The sequence below is a fragment of the Littorina saxatilis genome, linkage group LG14, assembly GCF_037325665.1.
Source record: "Littorina saxatilis isolate snail1 linkage group LG14, US_GU_Lsax_2.0, whole genome shotgun sequence".
Taxonomy (NCBI): domain Eukaryota; kingdom Metazoa; phylum Mollusca; class Gastropoda; order Littorinimorpha; family Littorinidae; genus Littorina; species Littorina saxatilis.
In genome coordinates, this window is record NC_090258.1 from 27,804,694 (window position 1) to 27,825,918 (window position 21,225).

At 42.3% G+C, this 21,225-nt stretch overlaps 1 protein-coding gene across 1 annotated transcript in view; it reads right to left on the minus strand.

Moving 5' to 3' along the window:
- LOC138947484 (tripartite motif-containing protein 3-like) overlaps positions 1-20,752 on the minus strand; it is a 21,283-nt gene extending 531 nt beyond the window's left edge. The window contains exons 1-9 of the mRNA XM_070318959.1: positions 20,459-20,752; positions 14,415-15,541; positions 13,406-13,636; positions 8,339-8,506; positions 7,280-7,339; positions 4,918-5,058; positions 3,621-3,770; positions 1,000-1,212; positions 1-645 (exon numbers count right to left, since the gene is read on the minus strand). The exon at positions 1-645 is cut by the window's left edge and continues 531 nt beyond it. Of these exons, the coding sequence (XP_070175060.1) occupies positions 1,069-1,212; positions 3,621-3,770; positions 4,918-5,058; positions 7,280-7,339; positions 8,339-8,506; positions 13,406-13,636; positions 14,415-15,533 (2,013 nt within the window). The 5' untranslated portion in view covers positions 15,534-15,541; positions 20,459-20,752 and the 3' untranslated portion in view covers positions 1-645; positions 1,000-1,068. The remainder of the gene's footprint in view (positions 646-999; positions 1,213-3,620; positions 3,771-4,917; positions 5,059-7,279; positions 7,340-8,338; positions 8,507-13,405; positions 13,637-14,414; positions 15,542-20,458) is intronic.
- Between the last annotated feature and the right edge of the window lie 473 nt (positions 20,753-21,225).

A 21,225-nucleotide genomic window follows, 5' to 3' on the forward strand; every position in this document is an offset into this window, starting at 1 on the left:
CAAGAACTGCACTCCATGACAGTGGGCAACATTTTAATCAACCATGTTTGTACACTGTGCTTCAATATAAAACTGAACTATTGTACAGCAAGATTATGAACTAAATAAATTGAACATTAATTATGTACTGAAAATATTAAATAAATTAATGACCAATCAATTATGTAATTACAATATGTTCACAGGCGCACATTACCTAATCATTTTGACTTTACATCTTTTTTGCAATACCTGTAATGTATCCATATCATGCAGTGACTCAAACTTCTTTGCTATATAAACATACCAAAACATGCACAACAGACTTTCTTCTTCCAATTTACAAAACGCACACATAGACAATTCCATGAATTGACGTTGAAAGAAGATATTTTCAGTGGACAATATTCTACAAATTATTCATGCTCAAACAATCTAAGCCGAAAACCAATGGTGGTTTAAAAAAAAACCCACAACCCTTTCATGTTTATATGTTTCACTTGCTTATCCTACCAATTTCATTATCATGAATTAAAAGACTTTCTATTTATTTTATCATGTGAACCACTCCAACAAATTTATCAACGACGAGCAATACGTAACTGTGGGCTTGTATTGCGTGAAAAGCGCCCTCTATGGCACGTCGGTCACGGGAAGGGTGGTAATCTGTGAGAGAAAAATTCGGTACAGAAAACTCAGTTTCACCAGGTTTGAAAATTCCAAGTGATACAAAAAAAGTGAGAAAAATAAGAGTTTTTATCCAGCTCAGTTTGTACTGGGATCAAGTTCATGTGATGATCTTAGCTTTTTTCTATCTTTGGCAGCAAAGCAGGAGCAATTCCACAACCACCACCACCGCCACCAACAACACCAACAGCAACAAGAATAACACCAACGACAGCAATGACAACAACAGCAGCAGCAACAGACACATCCAGAAATTACAATCATTCATTAACATAGATCAACAGCACACGACAAAATGGTATTGATGAAACGTAATCACTCCAAGACACTCACCTTACTGTAACCAGCATTCAACTCCCACATGGCCCAGCATGGGTCAGGTAGTGACCGACAGGGGACAACTCACTGGTCATCACCGTTGACGTGGACATGAAGACGTCTGTTGTGCCGGTCAACGCTCACTCCCACACGGCTGTTTGCCGGTAAGCCACACAGGGCCTGTGCAATGTAAGTCTCGGTCTGACACCTCACACATATGGGCGGTGACTGCAGAGATACAAGTGTAATGTTTTCACTGTCATCCGTTGGGGAAGTGTACACATACACACACACACACACACACACACACACACACACACACTCACACCCACCCACGCACACACACTCACATACACACCCACACACACACGCACACACACACACGCACACACACACGCACGCACGCACACACACACACTCACATCACACTCACACACACATCACACACACACACACACACGCACACACACGCACGCACGCACGCACACACACGCATCACATCACACACACATCACACACACACACACATCACACACACACGCGCACGCACGCACACACACACATCACACACACATCACACTCACATCACACACACACACATCACACACACATCACACACACACATCACGCACACACACACATCACACTCACATACACATCACACACACATCACACACATACACACACATCACACACACACGCACGCACGCACACACACACACACACATCACACACACACACACACACGCACAGACACATCACACTCACACACACACATACACACACATCACACACACACACTATCACACACACACACATTCACACACACATCACACTCACACACACACATCATACACACACACACACACACATATCACACACACACACACACACAGATCACACACACACACACGCACGCACGCACACACACACACACACACTCACATCACACTCACACACACATCACACACACACATCACACTCACATTACACACACATCACACATCACACACATCACATTCACATCACATCACACACACACACACACACTCACACACAGCCTGCTCAGAGTACGTTCTCCGAGTAAAAAGTACCCTTCTCACACGGCTGTCCAGCCTGTATTCAAACATACTTTGTAACCGCTATGAGCGAAGTGCAATGTGTGTAAAAAATTGTGCGCGCGCACACACACACACACACACACACACACACACACACACACACACACACACTCACATCACACTCACACACACATCACACACACACACACACACACCAGGGGGCGGATCAGTTGCTTTGTAAGGGGGGGGGGGGCACTTTGAATCGAAAGTGAATGTGATGGGCGCGAAGCGCCCGAATTTGCTAGGGGGGTCCGGGGGCATGCCCCCCCAGAAAAAAAATTTGCCCAAAGAAGCAAAATGGTGCCATCTCGTGCCATTTTAACTTTGAAATGGTCATAAAATCAGCATAGAAAAATCTTTTTTTTTTCTTCTTCTTCTTTTTTTTCCTTTTTTTTTCGGGGGGGGGGGGGCACGTGCCCCCTGTGCCCCCCCCCCTCGTCCGCCCCTGCACACACCACCACCCATTGCACTTCGCTCATAGCGGTTACAAAGTATGTTTGAATACAGGCTGGACAGCCGTGTGAGAAGGGTACTTTGTACTTGGAGAACGTACTCTGAGCAGGCTGTGTAGCTCATTTTTCGGGTTGCTTTGCGATGATAGGCCCCTGTAGCCGCGCTCAAGCTATATATAGCGATGGATGCTGCGGTTCCGCACTGCTGCCGTTCGGATAACTCCATGCGGCTCAGTGAATATGGAGCCAAAATCGAAAATAAAGCCAAACTAGCAAAACATACAGTTTACATTTTCATCTTTTGAGTTTTTGTGTCTTTCAGATCCCGTTTTTTGTTTCATCGATTGTTTACTATTAATTTCCAATCAAGAATTTACGTCGCCATTACCGGACGCGATTTCCGGTGATGAAAAAAGCTTGACGTGATAATGCCGCGCGCGAAGAGATTCGAAGCAATCCCGTCTGTCAAAATTAAGGTTCTCACTGAAAAACGAGGACGTCCTAAAACTGTTCAGGTTGAACTTGACTCAAAGCGAAGACGGCATCATGAGAATGAAAGCCCGATGGACAATTTGGAATCAAAATCGCAGGCAGAAGAGACGTGTGGCTCTGACTGTGACTACGAAGAAGGGCTGGAAATTGATTCAGGTTTGTTTCTTTGTCCTCAAATGTTCTTTTGATTGTGTGTAATTCAATGTCCATAACTAGTTCATGACAAGCAGACAAAGTATCGTGCCGTGGGCTTGCAGTATCATGCACACGGACACGGAGGGTGGAAGGGGAGGGGGATAGAAACTAACTTGTTCTCTGGCTTGGGGGGTGCGGGGAGCTGCAGTTTACTTTAATTCTTTGCTTGCTTCTAATCAGTAGGTGGATATCGATGTTTCCTTGCTTCTGATGTTTCCCTCCAGTATTTGATGTGTGTTTTTGTGCTTATTGTGAGTGATTTTTGGCCGTTGAATAATTGATTTTTTTTTTAAATGAAAACAGGCCTGAAAGTGGCGAGCAGAGATGTTAATCTACTCGCCAAAGGCGAGTAAAGTTGACAATGAAAGAATCTCACCCAGTCACCATGGTCAAAGAAACCATCATGGTAGACGGTCACAGCATTCTTCCAGCCCCCAGCCACGTCTGGCAGTGTCAGGCTGTCGGGTGATGACGTCACCACTCCCACACATATTGCCATCCCTTTATATATTTTCGTCAATTGGACCTGCGGACATGTACACAGCCAGAACAGTCAATGATGAAATCAACTGAATGAATACATAACATAATCAAATAAATAATCAAATAAATAATCAAATAAATAATCAAATACATAATCAAATAAATAATCAAATAAATAACGAATTCTGGCAATAAATAAATACATATTTTGGAGTAATCACTATCCGTTAGGGTAAGGGGTGAATTTCAAGTGAATGGAGAACATTTTCAAAAAAGGGAAATGGAAACGAGGTCTATAGGGAAAACAAGTCGCGTTAGGCGAAATTACTACATTTAGTCAAGCTGTGGAACTCACAGAATGAAACTGAACGTAGTCCGTCGCTAGTGAAAGTGACGAGCCTGTTTGGCGCGGTAGCGGTTGCGCTGTGCTTCATAGCACGCTTTACTGTACCTCTCTTCGTTTTAACTTTCTGAGCGTGTTTTTAATCCAAACATATCATATCTATATGTTTTTGGAATCAGGAACCGACGAGGAATACGATGAAAGTGTTTTTAAATTGATTTCAAAAAATTAATTTTTGTAATAAGATGAACGTAAATTTGGATCGTTTTATAAAAAAAAACAATTTTTTTTTACAATTTACAGATTTTTAATGACCAAAGTCATAAATTAATTTTTAAGCCTCCAAGCTAAAATGCAATACCAAAGTCCGGCCTTTGTCGAAGATTGCTTGGCCAAAATGTCAATCAATTTGATTGAAAAATGAGGGTGTGACAGTGCCGCCTCAACTTTTACAAAAAGCCGGATATGACGTCATCAAAGACATTTATCGAAAACAAGAAAAAAAGTCCGGGGATTTCATACCCAGGAACTCTCATGTCAAATTTCATAAAGATCGGTCCAGTAGTTTAGTCTGAATCGCTCTACACACACACACACAGACAGACACACACACGCACATACACCACGACCCTCGTTTCGATTCCCCCTCGATGTTAAAATATTTAGTCAAAACTTGACTAAATATAAAGAGAGAGAGAGAGAGAGAGAGAGAGAGAGAGAGAGAGAGAGAGAGAGAGAGAGAGAGAGTGTGTGTGTGTGTGTATGTGTGCGCGCGCGTGTGTGTGTTTGTGTGTGTGTGTGTGTGTGTGTGTGTGTGTGTGTGTGTGTGTGTGTGTGTGTGTGTTACCTCATTCAGCTTGTTGACCTCCATAGGGTCGCGCGACATGACGTAACCACCACCATCCCCAAAATCGCCCCGAAACTCTGCTGTCTTCTGGTCGTTACTCAACACGACCTTCTTCCCGTGGTTGTCATGGAAACGAAAGGCCTGGAAAACCACATACATATTTGTGGTAATGGAACAATTATTGAATCTCGTTTCATATGTGAACTGTGGTGTCAGGTCGATGCAGATAATAACAGAAAGTGAATTAGCGACCACAAGGCGGGAAGTGTTGAAATATCTAGTGTAAGATGGAAGATCTTGGAAGCATTCACCGTGTTTGAAATAATAACTAATGAATATTTCTGTCATGACTTTATTTGGATGAGAAAGGTTACCAGCAATTTGTTAATATATCTTTTATATTATGTCTATTCGCCAAATGTAGAGCGATTCAGACTAAACTACTGGACCGATCTTTATGAAATTTCGAGTGAGTTCGACAGCTTGACTAAATCAGTGTTGTATTTTCGCCTTACGCGACTTGTCTGTACCTATCTTCGTTTTAATTTTCAGAGCTTGTTTTTAATCCAAATATAAAATATTTATATGTTTTTGGAATCAGGGAATGATGTAGAATAAGATGAACGTAAATTTCGATCGTTTTATATAAAAAAATTATCACAATTTTCAGATATTTAATGACCAAAGTCATTTATTAAATTTTAAGTCACCAAGCTGAAATGCAATACCCAAATCCGGCCTTCGTCGAAGATTGCTTTTCAAAAATTTCAATCAATTTGATTGAAAAATGAGGGGGTGACAGTGCCGCCTCAACTTTTACAAAAAGCCGAATATGACGTCATCAAAGACATTTACCGAAAAAATGAAAAAAAACGTTAAACGTTAAAGGCAGAGTAAGCCTCCCGTAAACCATCACAGATACGGTCAGGCTTTTACACACAGTACAAACACCCTTTCATTTAAACACTCACCAATTGAGAACATCCTAGGTGCCCTCCGTAAAGAGCGAACAATTTTCAAAGAATTTATTTTTGCGTGGTTTATCTTACCCCTGAGCCATCGTGAACCCGTGTGATCCAGTTTTCCCTTTTCACAATGCAGTCGTCATAGTTAGTCATTTGAATGCGACTCGACGTGAGCTTATCTACAATAGCACGTTTTTTATGCACGAAACAACGGCTGTGGTTCACAAGAACTCTAGCGATGGCTTTTGACTGTTGAGAGGAACGGCGATTTGCACTGATAAAACCGTCGTCTGCCACGACCCTTGCGTGACCCTGCTTCCGGGCTTTTCTTTTTTTAAACTTTCACAACTTCGAATTGTTCTGATCTTGTCTTGATGAAAAACGAATTCTTTTATGATTAAAGAATGTTTGTGTAACAAGCTGTCAATTTATTATTTAGATTTTAAAAGTTAGGTCTTGCGCAAAAACGAGGCGCCATTGTTCTTCAGGGCCAAGTCCACGAAAATAAATTCTTGGAAAATGTCTCACGCTCGACAGAAAGCAGCCAGGATGTTCCCGTTCGGTGAGCGTTCAAATGGAAGTATGCTTGTACTGTATTTAGACGCTCGGGGAGCTCTGTGATGGTTTACGGGAGGCTTACTGTGCCTTTAAATTTGTTTACAGAAGTTCGTCGGGAGACATCGAATATTGCGGTCCTGCTTTTCAATTCTAACTTATTTTCATGCCTTGTCTGTCCTTATAATGCTTTATTATTTTATTGTTAACTCTTGAATGTGACCCAAGTCCACTTCGATTATGTTTCATCTCAATGATTCCTTCTCTTTGTTTGTTTAAAGTTTTTTTGTTTCTAGAATAGCCTCCCTTGCTTCTCTATCCGTTTGTTTGGCTAGGTGATTGCATGGTTACATCTTCTTTCTGTTCTAACATCTGTCTTGTTTTTTTCTGCTTTGTTTATTAGCCTGAAGAAGACCTTCGGGTCAAAACGTCGTCGTAATTAGTTTTTTCGTATTTGTTCACACGTGAGTAAAGTAAGTGTATATATCGCTCTCATGCGCAGTGACCATTGTTCTTCTGATTCAGGGCCGGATCTGGGGGGGGGGGGGGGGGTTGGGGGTTCCTGTGGTTCCGGAACCCCCCCCTCCCTGGCCATCCAATGTACCTCTCAGAGAAAAAAAATATGTGGACTTTGGACCCCTGCCTTCAGTTGGACCCCCCCCCCCCCTCAAACGAACTTGGTCCAGCCCTGTGATTTAATCCCAAGTCATTTCTGGTACTCTTTCTAGCAAGGCGTGTATAGGAGTGCTGATAGAGCGCAAACATAGTGTGAATTCATTTAAAGCAACGACATTGACAACCACAGCAACTATGATACAGTCAGGCTTAACATCAACTCTGACCTTGGTCTGTTGGTGTGTGGATTTGGATGGCTGGGTCACAGAGGTCTTCCTGACCGGTGCCTGGTCACAAACAACGCAAACATGCAGAGTTTTTCAAAAAGCTTCTCTCCACATCCCGCCCCAATAATCAATCAGAAATCTAAACAAATATTTCAAACACACACACACAAACACACACACACACACATCACACACACACACACACACACACACACACACCCTCCACACACACACACACACACACACCAGGGCCGGACTACCGGGGGGGTTATGGGGGTTGCGCAACCCCCCCCCCCCCTAGCCTGAACATGTACCTTACTTATTTAAAACATTTTTTATTATTGCTTATTTTATGCCGTTTCATGCAAGGAGCGACCATTTTCTTATCTCAGAAATGACCTACCCATCAGCCCACAAGGGGCTCTGCCCCTTGACCCCGCCCAGGGGCGGACGAGGGTTCTAGGGTTTCCGGACCCACCTTATAAATATAAAAATATAAAAATATAAAAATATTGAATGAGGTATGCATTTCTTTATTTTACATTGAGTTTCAATTTTGGGGGTTATAATCAGTGACAAAATCTGCTGCCTGAAACTGGTAATGATCATCCTCAGAATGCACCAGATTGCACCATTTTGCATCCTTTTTTTCAAAATTTTCCGGGGGGGCATGCCCCCGGACCCCCCAAGCAAGCTCGGCGCTTTGCGCCGTCGGCTCAGCGCTTCACACCCATATCTTCACAATATACTTTTGAACCCCCCCCCCCCCCATAAAATGAACTGATCCGCCCCTGCCGCCAGCGGGGATATCCCCCTGGACCACCCCTAGCAACCACCCCCTCTCCTCTTAGCCTAGTCCGGCCCTGCACACACACACACACACACACACACACACACACTCACACACACACACACACACACACACACACACACACACACACACACACACAAAAGCAGGAAAACCACAGATTGTATGCATTGAGCATGTGGTTAAACGTTTACGTTAAAATTGACAGGACATAAGATGAGTATGGAAAACATATACCAAGTGCCTCTCACCTTGCCTGAGAACTCTCTGAGCTTACGCTGGTAGGATGCTATGTCATTTCCTAGAGCGCTGCAGGTCTTTTTGCTGTCCCGCAGCTGTTTCGTCGTGTTCTGGTGACGCGCCATCTCTCCTTGCAGCTCTGTCTGCAGCTGGTCATACATATGTTTTTGTTGCTTCATCTGGTGGAAAGGGCAGACAACAAGTTATTCGTACTTATTAGTACAGTGGTACCTGCTATGACAGGCCCTCCTAAAGCTTCACAACGAACCCACGACGCATTTGTGCCACGACAAGACAGAAAATGTTGGCAAATCGTGGGTCATCGGGGGTCGTCGCAAATTAAGACAGTCGTACGAAATTTTGAACATCGTGGCATCGACTTGCCGTCGTGAGGCAAAATTGGACATGCACCTTTTTTGTTGTACGATTTTTTGTGTGTGGTATCTATGTATTGTGGCTGTCGTGAGTCATCCTACGACAGTTTTACGATAAATATCTAGTCTTGGTTAGCAAAATGGCCCACGATTGGCCACGCTCTCGGACACTTTTCCAGCGTAGTAGAAGCGGCGTCTATGTGTGACTGGTGTAACATACTTTCGTTTTTTGAGGGGTGTATATATATATATAGCTCGGGCGAATGAACGCTTGTAAATAAAAACTGTGTCGTCGCGGCTGAGAGGGGATGGCTATTGCACCTGAGCGACTACGCCTGGCCCTGCTGAGGGGGCGTATGGCGGAACTCCAGTACGAGCATATTAATCAGTATAGTGTTGATCCGGGGTCCGGCGTCCACCGAGTGACACACAACTGTTGTGCGACAGTCGCATGACTGTCGCACGCACATCCCACGAGTTTGTTTGTTTGTTTCTTTGTTTCGTTCATGGGCTGAAACTCCCACGTCCTTTACGTGTTTTTAACCCACCATTTAGGCAGCCGTACGCCGCTTTCAGGGGAAGCATGCTGGGTATTTTCGTGTTTCTATAACCCACTGAACTCTGACATGGATCTTTTTTGTGCGCACTTGGTATTGTGCTTGCGTGTACCCACGAAGGGTGATAAGGCACAAGCATATCTGCACATTAGTTGACCTGGGATATCGGACAAATATCCAACCTTAGCCCACCAGGCGGCCGCGGCCGGGGATTTGAACTCACGACCTTACACTTAGGAGGCCGGTGTCTTATCCACTAGGCCACCGCGCCCATCATCCCACGAGTGAACCACGACCTGATTACGTGAAAAGCAGCCCTCCGACAATGCCCGACAACTCAAGATGGCACGACATAAGTACGACATTTTGTTTTCTTCTGTCATGTCCCCACCCCAAACCATCTTTAATGTGTCGTAGCCCTTGTGACCACTCGCAAGAGAGTTCGGGCATGTTGCAAGATCTGGCCACGACAAATATTTTATGGGCCTACCACGACAAAATATCGTACGATCCGTTGTCCCTGTTGCTTTGGCAACAGTGAACACTGTCCCTATATATCAGGTGACCTTTCACCACAGCTAAGCTCTAGTTATATTTGTTGACATAAAGACACCACGAAGTGTCCTTGATTTAAAGGACGTGTCTTCTCTTCAAAGAGGGTTTTCATACCAGGTACCATTGTAGTCCAGTGGAAAACCCACCCAATAAAACCCATCCAATAAAACCTCTCGAATTAAGATATGATACCGTTTGACCTCTCAATATCAATTTGTCATATCTTTTCAAATACTTTTCTTGTGTCATCATCAGAGTGTGTTTAAACAAGTGTAAAGCAAAGTAATTGAACGACTTTATACATAATGACACAAACTTTTGATTATGATCGAATGCCAAGCTTCATATAAAACATGGGTTGGGTACTTTAAAACATTGTAAAGGTTAACTTTTATCTCTCGCTGGACAACCCCAGTTTGTGAATACTTTGAAACAGCGCTTACGTTTCCCGCATTTTTACCAGTTCTTATGCCCTTTTTTTCCACACGGGAGGGAAACGGTTCGTTTTACCGATCGGTGAAAAGATGTCTGGTTTGATGTTTTGTGTGGACTCTGCTGTGCATTGTGTCATTGTTTTGTTAAAATCGAGCGGTTGATTCAGCGATTGTGTTCACACAAATTGTAAACAAACCCCGATCTGTTCTATTGTTAAAATACAAATATTCACATTTTAAAGGCGGCACTGCGATGACCTTATTTTTAATCACAATCATTGACATTTGGATCAGTCTGAAACCTTAACAATGATTTGATTAATTTTTAAGTTCATTAAAATTCACGCACAAAATTAAATTGTAATTTCATTTCCAAATTCGAAAACGAGTGCATAATGCTTTCAACAAATCCTGAATCTCAAACTATATGTATAGGTTACAACACGAGTGGTTTTTTATATGGCTTGTATTTCAGTCAAGACCCAGCGGATGAATATCATCGGGAGACACGAGCCTCTGGCGAGTGGCTCTCGATTGATATTCCCGCTGGGTCTTGACTGAAATACAAGCCATATAAAAAACCACGAGTGTTGTAATCTGTATATCCCATTCTACCATCAAACACAAAGTGTAGACTACTAGCGGCACTGTTGCGATCTGTGCAGTGTAAAACAGTGTTGCCAGCGAGATTTAGCCCTTTTGCAACCTTAAACCAAGTGACCGTCGCTGAAAAAATAAAACGAATGAGTGCATCGATAAGTACGCGGTAACACTACTTTCAGACCATTTAAAATCTTTAAGTAAAGGTTTATAAGTTGCAAGAAAGTAATGAAGTAGTATAGAAATTAATTTAGTTGAAGCGCACAATTCTTTTGTTTTGCGTTTCAGGTCGGCAGAACGGGCGAAACGGGTTTGGGACCCATTTGGCTTACTCGATTCAGAATCGATTCCACGTTGTTTTTCTCGAACGTGTGTAATTAGGCTTATTGACAGAGAAGCAAATTTTAGGGAACAAATATGTAGGTTTAGATTTAACCATTTGCTCCCTATTTGAAATGTTTCTACGTGATAAACTGTTTTCCGAGTGTGTTTGCATGGATGAACTTAAACTGGTATGGGTGTGAGGAAAACGCGACCGACACGTCTGTCACCGCCGATTGATTGCATTTTGAAGGAATATGACTGGATTACGGAAAAATACACACATGTTAAGTTCTCGGATACCTTCATCGCCAATGTGGACTTACTGCAGAGCCAGGCAAAAGAGTAGATCGACTTGCTCGCAAAACACGTGAAACAGCCAATAATTGATAGCGAAGCCCAACCGTGCCAGGTAAGGACGGCCTGACAGATTCTCAAAAGTCGTCTGCTAACGATGCAAGGGAGCGTACTCGTGTTTTTGTTTTGGTTCGCTAGCATCTGGTTATCTTGTAAGTTGAATGTTCGTTTTTTTCGACCTGCATTGCTTTCATAATGAAAGAAACGTTTGCTTATTGCATCTCATACATCAGATCAGTTCTGAGATTCATTTTTGCGTGCAACTGATATGGTTTTCTGAGCCGTGCAATACGATTTTGGAACTTCATACAAATGTGTCACATTGTTCGGCGCGAGGTCAAAGGTCAAAGGTCGGGAGGAAAGTAGTTCTTTGCCCAAATCGGAATCTGCATTATCATATATTTTTTGGAGTCCATGATGTATTTATTGAGCTATAAAAATACAACATATATACCCATACTGAAGTAACAGAGACAAAGAAGGGAGGTCATGGGATATTAATATTTATCGCATTTTTACTGATCACATGACAAAAACACCTGTTGTCATTGGTCAACTAGGAACTGTATATCAATTGATATCGCAGAGGAAGTTCCTAGTGAATTTGATATCGTGCAGGAAGTAGTTTTCCAATTGTAATTTTGAAGAAAAAAAATCTCACTTGAAGGAAACACAAGTCTCCCATTATTTTAAAGCGCAAATTTATAAAAGGAAAGTAATTGCATCAGCAAGTTTAAGCTGTGTAATGAATAAATACACACTTTTTCCACCCACCTTTAACAGAGAAGTAGTAGAGTGGTATGTTTTAATCTTACCGAGGGAGGCGATTGGAACAGCCGTAAACAAACTGAACTTTGGAGCAAGAAGCGAGTTCTCTTGCAGGGTATCAGCGCTCATCACTCACGTAAAGGCTGGAAATGAGCAGCCGATTTAAACGTTTTGCTCCAGCATGAATCACTGTCCCATCCCTCTTTGTCGTAGCCATGCAAAATCCACACAAAAACCTCAACAGCTTCAAAACAGTCACGAAGGCTATCGGAAGACGCCATCTTTGAAAGTTGTCTTGGAATATTGTGTCGTCTGCAGTTGGCGATTCGACAAAATTATCAACACTGCAGTCCGTCGATAACGACTAAGAACTGGAAGCTGTCTTCTACACAGAAAATGAGCCAGAGGACTTCACTGATACAGTCCGGGGCACTTCAGTTCCTGCCATCGTTTAGAATTGCCAAATACTAACGTCTAAAAGACTGCAAGTAACCGCGAAGGCTGTTCCGTGTTCCTCCACTGAACCTTTTTTGTGTGATCTGTTTACACAATATTTTTCTTTTCTTTGTTGTTTTTAGATGCCTTATTTACGTCTTAGAAAACGAAAGAGTATTTGAAAAATGAAAGCTATTGCAGCAAAGTTGCGAAAGCAGGAACGGACAATCCAACATTTCCAACATGGCAGTAGCCTCCCTTGCTCTTGACCGATTTCTTAGACTGGGGTTAATGGGTTCTTCTTCCGAAATGGAATGCGATAAAATCGTTATCGTTAGATTTGACTGCGATATCCAGATTTATCAGTGCCAATGTCTCAAAAGCCTCAATCGTATCAGATCGAGGCGTGAGCTTTCTCGACATTGGCACTGATAAATCTGGATATCGCAGTCAAATCTAACGATAACTAATAATATTTCATGTTAATTATAAACATTTCCTTAAAAATAAAGAAAATCAGTTTTGTCAAATTAGATTCTGTATGTTTGCCTGCTTCACCGAGAAATGTACGACCTGACTGTATTCGCTCTTTATGGTGACAGATCCTTGGGTTTGAGATTCAACAGTGATTTCGCTCCACTCGATTTGTTTCTCTCAACTTTGAGTTTTGCACTGACCTCTTTCACTTTGGAGCGGATCTCATCCTTGCATGACGCAATCTCCGCCTCATTCCACTTGATCTGATCGTCTTTGCGCTTCACTTCCTGTTCAACAACCTGCACACGGCGTCGCTCACCGGCGAGTTCCTGCTGCAGTGTCCTTACCTGTTGAACTAGGCTAGCGCGTTCTGACTGAGTCGAGGTGAGGTCGCGTTGTAGTTGGTGGACATTCTGCTCGAGGTGGTTGATCTGTTAGACAAGTATGATGTGGATAGTAGGTTTCTGCATTGCACGGTTCTTTCAGAGACACATAAAGCAGTTTGCAGTTACGTAAACGCCAACACTTCAGATCACTAAAAACTTTGCCGACATTTTGGTCAGGACGCAAAACTTACTGACAGTGATGTTAACGTAACGTCAAGAATCTAAAATGGTGTTTGCAGTGAACTAACACAAAGAGCAATGTAAAATCACACAAACTGAATTTTAGATAAATGCTACTGGACGTATTCTTTTTTTGTCACTAATTGGATGATACGTGCGGTTCATTTGCTGCACACCATAAAACAGCACACATTTCCTTGTGGCGATATCCAAGGACAATAAGGAATATATAACACCAAATAAATACCAAATTTAACAAATCCTAATCAGTATCCACTCCCGTCCGTCACAAGTAACTTGGAAGCATTTTAAAAATAACTATGCAAAATTTAGGAATTACTCATGCAGATTTGTCTTTAATTTTATGTGTGGTTTTTTTCATTTCATATTTTCTTCATTTGAAGGTTTTTTTCTGAAACTAAAACGTGTTTAAGTAAACCGTATTTTGCAACCAAGGGCGATAATTGTCGTCTAACTGTCATAGCCACAAGAGCATCATTCACATACAGTATCAAATTCGTCTTGTAGTTAAAGCACTTGATAACTGTAATATATAATCTGCGATATCTATGCGTGGCATGACCTTACACACTGTGCTTGAAGTCAGAGGTAAAATTCCTAATAGTGTTTACTTATTCCTTACCCGTGCAGTGGTGCCATCGTCGAAAGAACTGCCCGTCCCCTTTCCCAGGTCCAACAGCGCTCTCTTAATCCGAGTCACCTCCGCAAGGTCGATCGCTAACTCTATTCTTGACGTGACATGGGCATTGGCTTGCGAGGAGATGCTGCAGCCAAGGTCCTTAACAAGTCTCTCTATCTCAGGGGTCATGTTGGTGACGTCATCGCTAGAAATTATCGATTCGGATCGTGCCACCAAACGTTTGTGTAACGTCAGCTTCCCTCGTTGATCCAACCGACTGTTCTTGACGTCATTCACAGACCGCTTCTCCTCAGAGCTCGTTTGGACGATCATGTCATTAAGACGACGGCGACTTGCCTTCTCGGCTGCCTCTATATCGTCAAAGGTCGCCGTTAGCTCATCAATGGCGGCCTGTTTTTGCTGGTCTATGTCTGTCAGCTGCTGATCTAAACGAGTGATGTCTCGCCCAACCTCTGTCTCTCGGGCAGTGAGAATTACCGTCAGCTCATGGAGCGTATCTCTAGCCTCCCTCACTCTCTCCTCCAGATCTTTCACATCCGGGCACTGACGGTGAACGGTCGTGGCACAACGCAAGCAGACGGACGCGCCGTGCGAAGGACAGAACACTTCCGGAAGTTTGTCGGAGTGGACAGCGCATGCTCGGCGACTGTTGGCGGCTAGTTTTTCTTCCGTCAGGGATCTCAGCTGCTCCACGGTGTGATGTTTGGTTGCTGACTGTTTCTTGTGGACATTAGAACAGTGCTGGCAAAACATGTTTCTACAGTCCATACACATGGAGACGGCGGCCACGTTGACACAGACACAACAAACGTGCTGCTCGGACAGAAGACGGTGGGCCTCTACCAGCGCCGCCATTGCCCTGTCTGTCAGGAAACTGTCTGCAATGTCTGCTAGACTTTTCCTGCTTCTTCTGTCATGTTCGTTTATGATGGGATAGCGACAGAGCGGACACTGCCCCTGAGTGTGTGCCTGTAACCATGGCAACAGACATTGACGGCACACCAAGTGACCACACGTAAGAAACTTGGGTTCCTGGAAGTGTTCGCGACAAACACTGCAGTCCATTTCTTCAGACTCTACCGGAAGTGACGCAGTCGCCATTGCTTGCACTGAATAAGACAAACAGAAAGCAATAAGTTGAAATGAATAACATTCCATATAATCATGATATTTTTTAGAAAGAACTCTTTTGTTTCGATTTTTGCACAGGACTGGTATTCTAGCCAACGATAACACAGCCACATAACAAACGGTACCCGGAAATACCTCTCCATCTTTGTATGGACTGTAGGAGAGTTTCCTCGCTTGAACCAAATGCGAAAAAAAGACGGCAAAGTCAGTTAAAGTGTGTGATCAAGGCAACCACTTGTATTCCGGGATGAGTACAAAAAAACGTAATAAGATAATTCAAACTGAATACAATGCGATCGACACAGTGACGCCTCAAATCTGCTTGATATTGAAAAACAAAATCATCAAGTAGACCTATCACAGACCTGATAAAACGACACAAGCTAATGCTCTCAAAAGTTTATACAGTATAACTTGTTGAGAACAAAAATAAGTTTTTTGAGCAGTTTTGAGTTGATAATGCTTTCCAGAATTAGAGAGACGGACGAACAAACATACCTAGGGAGACAAACATCATCACTCGCCCTCGTTAACTCATTCAGCCGAATATTGACTGGGTGGCCGAGTGGTAACGCACTTGCGCTCGGAAGCGAGAGGTTGCGAGTTCGACCCTGGGTCAGGGCGTTAGCCATTTTCTCCCCCCTTTCCTAACCTAGGTGGTGGGTTCAAGTGCTAGTTCTTCGGATGAGACGAAAAACCGAGGTCCCTACGTTGTAAACTACGTACATTGGGGTGTGCACGTTCAAGATCCCACGATTGACAAAAGGGTTTTTCCTGGCCAAATTGTATAGGCATAGATAAAAAATGTCCACCAAAATACCCGTGTGACTTGGAATAATAGGCTGTGAAAAGTAGGATATGCGCCGAAATGGCTGCGATCTGCTGGTCGATGTGGATGCGTGATGTATTGTGTAAAAAATTCCATCTCACACGGCATAAATAGATCCCTGCGCCTTGAGTCCGAGTCTGGAGATACGCGCGCGATATAAGACTTCATATAATAAAAAAATAAAAACAGGAAATACAGTGGCACTTGATTCTCAGTCCAAACTTCGCTCATTCAGCAAGCATGAGAGCACACCCTTTAAAAAACGCTCTGTAATTCTAACGATCTTGAATTATTTCCGTTCGGATTATACACTAAAAATAAAAATCCGGTACCAGAACAGCGTCTGAACATTAAAATACTTTGTAAAACCGAACAAAAGATTTCCTGCAGAAGATGTCACACTCGCTTACTGCTTGACAGTTCGTGTATTTGAATGAATTGTATTGTTGTTCTTACAGCAGCGTATTGCTTCTTTTAACTTCGTTTTTGTAAGCGGGCGATTTAAAAAAAAATTAGGACAAAAAAGGACACCACTGAATTTAAATCACCCACAATTTCGTATTATCAACACACACACATTTATCAGAGGTAGTGTGTGTGTGTGTGTGTGTGTGTGTGTGTGTGTGTGTGCTAAGACCAGCCCGCAGAGGAGCTGGTTCTTGTTTAACTGGTATAAGGGAGGCAACTCATCATTCGGCAGCAAAGATTAGTATCGCTGCTTCCCCTTGACAAGTTTATAATAATAATAATAATAATAATGATAATAATAATAATAATAATTGTCAGTAAGTACTGGTGTCACATGACTGATGTGAACCAGTTGATTGGCTAATGGCGATGCGCTTAAATCTGTTAGCGCACTCCTGGAGTGCGCTAACTTTTCCACAGAGCGTATTCTTACACCCTTTGCCAAAGCGAGACTGTACTCTCATCCTCAGAATTAATTAATGACATGTAGCTTATATTCTCCACAATACCAATGATTATGACCATAAATGTCCTGCTTTTCAATTAAAGCAGAAGTGTTTTTTTTCTGACAGATTGCATGCGCCTGTGCCGCCCACAGTTGCACTGATCTAAAAATAGAACCCGCTGTGTCTAATTTTTCAGTTTCGACTTGCGAAGATTCCTCTCATAATTATGCCATGTTGGTGGCATGTACCTTATTATCCACATTACCAAATGATGAGTTAGTATACAATTCCCAGCAGCTAACAGAAAACACAAGTGTTATTCCGATAACGTCGCAGCTAGATCAGCACGTAGCAGACTACACTGAAATACGACTGCATCTGTTCAGTAAATGAATGCTTTCCGTTTATTTTAAGGCAAGAACAATCGGAATCGAAAACGTGTAGGGTTTAGAACGTTCTTAACACATATAAGACTTATTACCAGCCTTCTTTATGTGTGCAGACTCAGTGCAACGGGACGAGCAATTTTTGTTTTTAAAATGAGACTCAGTGCAATAGCCTAGCAGACGACATAAATCCCGCTCAGCAAATAAACATGTTAGGCAAATGTGAACGATAAAACGATGGGGATATAATACGTGTAGGGTTCAGAGCATTCTTACCGTTCATATTTAGTACCAGACTCCCCGATGAGGGAAGATACCACACGAAAAACATGCCACGTTTATTTTGAAAATGGGCTTTCCGTCGACCTTGGCAAGGGGCACAACTCTGCACAGTCAATCTGTCGAAGCTCGATGAAGGTTTCGAACCGCAAATAACTGAAAGCACAGTCCTTTCTCCGAGTTCAAATGAGAGAAAGATCATCACTGTTTAGCTTAACGCTACACTGGAATTTACCAACAGAAATTAAAACAAGAGTTTGCGTGTGATGAAAGCACAACACACGAGACAGCCCACACAAAAGTAGATCTTCTATACGACCTGACCACACAGTTATGCCTATTCAAATGCGCGTAGCAAAATGTGCGTGTTGTATCTTCTTTTTTCTCTGGCGGTACCGACAATATCGTTATTGAAACAATCCCAGTGCACTAAGGGATTTATAGAGCAAATCTCGAAAATAATTATTGAACTCAGCGCTATGCGCTTCGTTCAATAATGAATTTTCTCGATTTGCTCTATAAATCCCTTAGTGCACTGGGATGTCTCAATAACTTAAATAATAATAATAATAATAATAATAATAATAATAATAATAATAAATGAGCATTTATATAGCGCAACATCATAACTTTACAATTATGCTCTTTGCGCTTGACACATTTAAAATTAAAACACAGTTATACAAGCATTTACATCTACATTCATAGTCAGCAACGCTTAATTAAAAGCATACACCATCAAACATACATTACAAAAGATTCTTCCACTAACTAAGTAATAAAAACATGAATAAAATAGATAGTGAAAACAAGGAAATAGGAAGCTGAATACCCTTAATCAAACAGAACATGTTATCTACAATACTGAAAACATTATCACATTATCACTAAAACAACAAATACACTACATGTAGCCTACTGATGGACTGAGAAAACACAATCAGGGGTTGTATTTCTTGAAGAGGTGCGTTTTAAGTGCTCGTTTGAATGCTTGGGGTGACTGAGAGTGGCGGATGTGAAAGGGGAGAGAATTCCATTGTGTGGGTGCGCAGAAAGTAAAAGTGCGTTGTCCATATGTTTTGGTTTTGGTGTGTGGAATGGTGAGGATGCGACAGTCAGAAGAGGCACGGAGTTGTCTTGCTGGAGAACAGACGGTGAGGAGTTCAGAGAAGTAAGCAGGAGACGAGCCAGAAAAGAAGGTAAAGCAGAGGGTGGACAGTTTGTAGTCAATGCGGGCTTGAATAGGTAACCAATGCAGTGTGTGAAGAAGTGGTGTTGCGTGATCTCGTTTTCGTGCTTTCAGAATGAGGCGTGCTGCTGAGTTTTGGACTTTTTGTAGTTTATGCAGGAGGTACAGAGGACAGCCAGAGAGAAGAGAGTTGCAGTAGTCAAGTTTAGAAAGAACAAAGGCACAGCCAAGAGTGTTAGTTGTTTGAGAGGAGAGTGTACGTGTGGCGAATGGTGCTGATCTTACGAAGCTCAAAATAAGCTGCTCTACAGACTAAAGATATATGTTTGTTAGGCAAAAAAAAAAAAAAAATAGGTGTGGTTACGGTAACATAGCCAAAACATATAGGGTAGGAAGGTAGGCAATCACTTTTTTTTTTTAAACATTTTTTTCTAATGTGTACAAATTAAACCTACTTGACAGGGAAATAAGTGTGCGACTCGAGCGCTTTCGCTTTCATTGCGTTTTCTGCACTCGTTTTCTTGTGTTTTTTTTTAAAAATTTTGACAAATCTAATAAAAAGTTATAGGGTCGGCCCCTAAAAATAGGGTAGGTCGGGTTACCGTAACCACACCTATTTTTTTTTTTTAGGCCTTAAGGGTCATGTCAGATGAAAGGGTGAATCCAAGGTTTCTAGCTGATGGTGAAAAAAGAATGTCGCCTATTTGAACAGAAACAGGTTGGGGAGAGGGAAATGTAGTGTTCTTCTTTTTGCACAGTAAGACTTCAGTCTTATCACCATTCAGCTTAAGTTTGTTGTCGACCATCCAAGATTTAACATCAGTGATGCATGTCTGAATGGTCTGGGTGGCGGAATGTGTCTCTGCAGGGGGACTGGGCTTATACAGCTGGGTGTCATCAGCAAAAGACTGATTTAAAACAGAATGGTTTTGAATCAGTGTGGAGAGGGGCTTAGTGTACATGATGAAAAGGATGGGACCGAGTACTGAATCTTGAGGAACAATAGCTGCTTCAAAACTACCCTTTCAAAAACATTTCAAGTTAACACAGAAGCTCTCTCTGAGATAATTGACTCAATGAATTAATATCGTGCGATTTGAAGCAATCGCAACTATAATATTCTCTTGCATCATATCAAACGCAATTACAAAAAAATGTCCTCATTTTCGACAGCTTATGGGCGAGAAAAAACACTGACAACAAACCATCTTTGTGTGACCTGTTGAGACAAAACGCTAGACTGAGGGAGGGGCAAAACCGACAGCAAGACCAGGCGAGGAAAAGCAGCAACAACTCACCGCGCGTACCGCAATGGACAGCAGCAGGAGGTCAGTGAGGGGTTGAGGTGAAGGCAGACAGCGATGACACAGGTGACGACTGAAGTGAAGACGGTTGTTGCGATGCTTGTGTGATAAGGTGTTGTCGCTTCGCTGAGACGGCTCAGTGCGTGTTGTGACACTTCCGTGTTCTAGTCAGTGTTCAGGTTACGTCACGTGACAGGGGTGACGAGTGCAATCGATGTCATGGCGCACTCGACTTTTTAATTTTTTAATTTTTTTAATTTTTATTTTTTTTTACCTCAGTTGCATGCAAGGCTGGCGCACTCGACTTGCTGAGGGTAAGCACAGGCACATGAACGAAAGAAAAAAAAATAGAGAAAGAGAAATAGAGAAACATAATGAGAGATAGACATTGAGAGGCTGCGATCTGCTGGCCGATGTGAATGCGTGATGTATTGTGTAAAAATAATTCCATCGCACACGGCATAAATAAATCCATGCGCCTTGAATATGTGCGCAATATACTGAATTGCATAAAATAAAAAATAAAAAATAAAAAAAATAAATCCCTGCGCTTAGAACTGTATCCACGGAATACGCGCGATATAAGCCTCATATTGATTGATTGAGTGTAGCCTATTTCTGTGTAGGTGTGTGAGTGTTTGTTTGGGTTTCCCTTTTTGTAGGTATCGCATTGTGTATATGTGTTTATTACCAATTCAGTGCCCCATATGGCTTTTTGACCAATCAGGACGGATTCTAGGTGACCCTCTAAATGTTATACG